Consider the following 6,000-nt stretch of genomic DNA (forward strand, 5'->3'; position numbering starts at 1 on the left):
TGTACTTTAGTTTTAGGCCTGAAGATGGTCTAATTCAGACAAAACTGATTATTACAGTAAATAAAAAAATGTGATTCAGACTTTTCAGTCTTAAAATATTAAAACAAGATCATATCCCACCTTTCTAAATACTACATTTGTTTATTGCATCAAAAAGTGGAAAAAATATTGTGTGAAACCTACCTTTATGATCATTTTACAATTTTTAAAAATTATAAACAAGAAGGCCTCAAATATTAGGCTTGTACTTAAAATTGTGTTATTATGTATTACCCCCAAAATTCCAAGGCACTGGTGTTAGCAGGGACAATTATGAAACTCACCTTGCCAAAATGACAGAAAGATGACAGACTTCACCGTGCAGAACTTCAGCACAGGTTCAAAGGGAGTGAGCAGATCTTTTGTTGCAAAATAGAACAGGAAGAGCCCATACAATGCCAAACTGACAGAGAAATTGTAAATGATCGTGATGTACAAGTAACCACCATCAGGACTGAAAACAAATTTATAGAAACCTTTTAAGTATGATACATCATACACATAAAAGTAATAGCAATTTATTATGCACAAACAATCTAAACATCAGCATGAAATGTAACTGCGTATTGTCAACATATATTTCAGAAGTTGCATCCCAACCACCACACACACACACACACACACACACACACACACACACACACACACACACACACACAGTACTCCCTATGTTCTTGCTCTTGTTCTTATTCTCATAACCTTAGGTATTCAGTTTATTAATCACTCAAAGAGTATCAATATAAAAACCAAGAACTAATCCCAAGGAGGCTTTTGATATTTTGAGGAAAAGTACAGAGTAGTTTTTCCTTTGAGCTGTCAAATGACAGCCATTCATGAACATCAAAAATAAAAAAATAAAACTACACATTAAATGTGAAATCAGATACAGATGAAGAAACTATAAAACAACAATAACGTTTCCAAGGACATCACTTCACTAAAACTGTACTACACATTTAAAAGAAAGTTTAAGTCACTTCGAATGGAGAATACTAAGGTGTGAACATAGCCAGAAATCAGACACTGTGATCTGAAGTGTGAGCATACTCTCATCAGTACGGCATTTACAGTAGCCACAGTGCTAAGTTTGTGCAGTATGCTTAGTTTATTTTATTATGTGCCTCTGTATGGAAATACAAAGCAACTGTGGTTTGCATCACACTGAAAGGCAGTCCAGGCTTCAGCCTGTGTGTGTGTGTGTGTGTGTGTGTGTGTGTGTGTGTGTGTGTGTGTGTGTGTGTGTGTGTGTCCTTCATTAACCACTGACAAACCACAATATTTATTATCCTTCAGAGTACCTAACAATTTATAGTAGACGGTGATAACTGCTCTCCTCCAGATTGCACTGTGATCTTATTACTACACCTGAAATGATGTTGATATTTTATGGTAGCAGTATAGTTGTGAATGTATGTCTGTACGCTTGATAATGTGTTCCGTAAATAGATATGTCAGAGGACAGCAGTAAACGAAGTGCTTCACAAGCCAGGGAGGGGGATTATTTACCAAGTGTTTACATCTATATTCAAATGTGACTCAAAGTGATGCTCTTATTTTTGACATTTTTAAGGCCTAAGAATGAAATGCATGAGGACATGGTGTCCATAATTGTATATCTTATTTTAAATGGAAGTATCAATGCTGTAAAAACATTAGCAAAACTTGGTTTTGTGCCTCCTAGAAAACACTCAAAATTGCAAGAAACCTCCAACACTGTTGGATAATTTTGGTAAGGATGTCTTGAACTTCATTATGTTTGAGGCATATAAAAAAGAAAAGCTGCCATCAACCTGAACATTCGACTGTACACTGCAGTGCTTTACTAGCCATAGTCCTTCTGGAGGTGGGGTATCTTTTTCCAACTTTTGAATTGATTTACACAGGCAGTACATGGTGACCTACCCTTTAAAGGTGGACCCTGAATCCTGGTACAACTCTGCATTCTTTGCGTTGACAAACATTGCAAGAAGTGAAAACTCATGGATAATCTTAGAACTGACCAGAGGTCATACTGGAGACCTTTGGAACCACAGCCTGTACTTGTAGTGATTTGAGAATTTCTGTGTAAATTCTAGAACCACTCAGTCTTCTATGGTCTCGAACACACGATATTCTAGATACGAGTGTGGGATGTTAAAATCCTATCTACCGAGCGCCACATGTCTGTGTGTGCAGGTTTAAAATCAGTCGTGAGAAGAAGGTAGATGTGGCGGTCATATGGCACCAACAAGTACCTCTCGGACAATCCATAGATGTGTTGGTGCGCGTGTAAGAAAGAACCACTACATCTACATCTGCTCACTTACACAACGAAACGTCCACACAGGGTGAGCGTGAAACAAAACTTCATTACTTTAGTGCCAAGTGATACATACTGTTGAGTGAACTTTTATTGTTTAATTGTAGTATTTAAAGTTAGCTTTAAATGCATACTAGGGTTACAGCATATAAAAGCTTGGACAATGTACAACAAATTGAGGACACTCAAGAACCAGCTATGGCTATGAAAGTGAGTAAAGAAGTGCCAGACTACGCAGAGTTGATGAATTTAATTAAAGCTTAGAGTCTGCAATCAAATGCTCAGAATGAGACTCTAAGGAAAGAATTAGGCTTGGTAAATTCTCAATTAAATACCCAGGTTGAAACCTTAAAAGCTGAAAGTGGGACTTTAAGTTTGAATCCAAACTAAATGAAAAGTTAGGATCTTTTGAAAATATGAGCAATGTTAAGTTTAATGACGTAAAACAGGGGAAGAATGCTTTGAAAGAGAGTGTAGATAAGAATAATGAATAAATATTGATTATTCAATCACAAATTACAGGTGTCAGTACACGAGTAGATAACTTAGAAAGAAATTTAAAGGAGAAAATAATGAACTCTGATATCATAAATATAAGTAGTTTGGAGGAACAATTTGAAGAAATTATAGATTGAAAAGTTACCGAGAGAATAACCTTCGGAAATGTACCGCCTATTCTGTCTTCCGAACTTAGTGATACCAGGAAGGGTATAGATGACTTGTGAAGAGAATTCAAGCTTATTCAAGACAAAGTAGAAAAAAAACGTAACTTCACCTAATGTGGTATTAACTAGCGAAGCTGTGACTGATTTACAATTGGGAGGGGGGGGGGGGGGGCTAATTCAGGGTTATCTAGACAATTTCCTAAATTTAAGCCAGATGGAGATGTACATCCGACCCATTTCTTAAAAAAATTGGGAAGATTCTAAGAAAATCGAATTTGCTGTGGAGTATCTTCTAGAGGAAGCCTCAGAATGGAGTACAGTAAATATTGAGAATTTTTCCTCTTGGGAAGACTTTAAAAAGAAATTTAAAGAAAGTTACTGGTCTGCCAGTCCACAAGAAAAGTTAATATCAGATCCATGGGACCCGGGCGGAGTCATCTATCCCCAGGGACGTTAACATTCTGAGTTAACGGGCGGAGTGACGACCGTCAGATCCCGAGTTGTTTTTGGTGTTTCTTCCAAAATAGTCTTCCTGCACCAAATTCCTTTAAAATCTTAAACTATCCTGTCATCTATCCTTTAAAATCTAGAACTATCTTATAATCTTATTGCTTAAAAAATCATATATGACCATAAAATAGAGAACAAATTAAGAGAATGACAGAAATAAAGTGATATCTAGACGAAATAAATTAAATAGAGTATTATATTTATGGATAATGTAATATGATGTGACTTGTTAAACAACTGTACACACACACACACACAAAAATACACTTTTACGCAAACATTAAATTATATAAGACAAAGCCTGTCACGATGTGAGAGCTGCCAGGTGTTGTACGGGAAAAGGTGTGTACATAGGGAATTATGCACACATATATGGGGAGTTATGACGGTTCTCCATTGAATATACATAAGGAGAGGTGTCCATACATAATGAACAACTATAAAATAGTAATGAGTAATGGTTAAATAAGAAAAAGGCGTGAGCAACATCAGTGCACTAAAGACTCTGATTAATTGAAGGATAGTGGGATGTAAGTAGTATATATAGACATAATATCTGAAAGTATAGAAGTTGATAAGTACAGGAGGCCTCTTGGGAGTAAATGATGTATTATAGAATAAATGTGAAGCTTAAGATAAATAAAATAGAAAGAAACATTCCACATGGGAAAAATATATTAAAAACAAAGATTCCATGACTTACCAAACGGGAAAGCGCTGGTAGATAGGCACAATAAAAAAACACACAAACACACACACACAAAATTTCAAGCTTTCGCAACCCACGGTTGCTTCTTCAGGAAAGAGGGAAGGAGAGGGAAAGATGAAAGGATGTGGGTTTTAAGGGAGAGGGTAAGGAGTCATTCCAATCCCGGGAGCGGAAAGACTTACCTTAGGGGGAAAAAAGGACAGGTATACACTCGCGCACACACACACACATATCCATCCACACATATACAGACACAAGCAGACATATTTAAAGGCAAAGAGTTTGGGCAGAGATGTCAGTCGAGGCGGAAGTGCTGACGTCTCTGCCCAAACTCTTTGCTTTTAAATATGTCTGCTTGTGTCTGTATAAGTGTGGATGGATATGTGTGTGTGTGCGAGTGTATACCTGTCCTTTTTTCCCCCTAAGGTAAGTCTTTCCGCTCCCGGGATTGGAATGACTCCTTACCCTCTCCCTTAAAACCCACATCCTTTCATCTTTCCCTCTCCTTCCCTCTTTCCTGACGAAGCAACCGTGGGTTGCAAAAGCTTGAAATTTTGTGTGTGTGTTTGTGTGTTTTTTTATTGTGCCTATCTATCAGCGCTTTCCCGTTTGGTAAGTCATGGAATCTTTGTTTTTAATATATGAAGCTTAAGATAGATTGATATCTTTACCAGAAAATAATTATGTTATACATAGAAATGTATACTAGGGTAATGAATCGTGAGGTCTACTCAGAAAGGATGAGGGGGGCGTACCCGGCATTCACTAAGTATAAAGTGCAGTCATACCTACGTGGAGATAGGATAGGGTGTCCATTTGTCCCGTTTTTCCTGGGACAGTCCCGTTTTTTACCAAAATGTCCCGCTGTCCCGAAAGTTTTTTTGGGGATGCTCAAATGTCCCGTTTTTTATGATTCCGCTTGGCTAGAGTATTTTACGTTACTGGTTGTTTGGCTTGCTACTAACTGCGCTAGGAAGCGTGTGATGACTTTCAGCATAACCCGTACATGTACCGAACTATCAAAAATTGCAAGGAATTTTAAACGCACTATAGGTTACGAATAACAACGAAGATTCTTCTCTTCTAAATCGATCCACTGAATCCGTCCTTTCAGTCCTGAGATACTCTGCACCACTGATACTTGCTCTCTGGCTTTTGTCACCACACTGTTAATGTTTTGCACGGTGCAATCACTGTTTCATTATGCCAAAACGAAAGTGTAATTTTAACAGCAATACAAAAAGCGAGTTTCCTTTTATCACTGGTAGTGGAGAAACTGTAGGATGTACCTTGTACAGATAAAAATTTGCTATTGGTCATGGTGGAAGGTCTGACATTGTGAATCACATTAAGACGAAGAAACATAGCATGAGTGATCAAACGAAAAGAGCAAATAAATGCGTAGTCTCTACTATGTAAACTTAAAATCAGTAACAGAAATGGATAGGCAGTTGGCAGCACAAGAAGCTACATTTGCATACCACAGTGCAATGCATAACTATAGCTTTAAGTCAATGGACTGTACTACAGCAGTTGTGAATTTAGGATTGAAAAGTTTTTTTTAACATGTGGACACACAAAATGTAATGCAATCATTTCAAATGTTATTGCACCTATGCAGCTCAGCAGGTTTTAAATGACCTGAAAAGTGCTCGATTCATTTCTGTAATGATTGATACATCGAATCATCTGGATTTATAGTTGGTTCCTCTCTTATCAGGTATTTTCACCCTGAAAATGACATCACGGTGAAAGTGTTCAAATTGGTTAATTTAGCT

The 6,000-nt window shown here is 37.3% G+C and overlaps 1 protein-coding gene across 3 annotated transcripts in view; it reads right to left on the reverse strand.

The window, feature by feature from the left end:
- The window catches only part of LOC124788126 (transmembrane protein 184B), a 143,448-nt gene that overhangs the window by 65,740 nt on the left and 71,708 nt on the right, over nt 1–6,000 (reverse strand). For all 3 annotated transcript variants that reach the window (XM_047255262.1, XM_047255261.1, XM_047255263.1), the window contains one exon: nt 324–493. In XM_047255262.1, coding sequence (XP_047111218.1) covers nt 324–493 — 170 coding nt within the window. The remainder of the gene's footprint in view (nt 1–323; nt 494–6,000) is intronic.

This window comes from Schistocerca piceifrons, chromosome 3 (assembly GCF_021461385.2).
Source record: "Schistocerca piceifrons isolate TAMUIC-IGC-003096 chromosome 3, iqSchPice1.1, whole genome shotgun sequence".
Lineage (NCBI taxonomy): Eukaryota > Metazoa > Arthropoda > Insecta > Orthoptera > Acrididae > Schistocerca > Schistocerca piceifrons.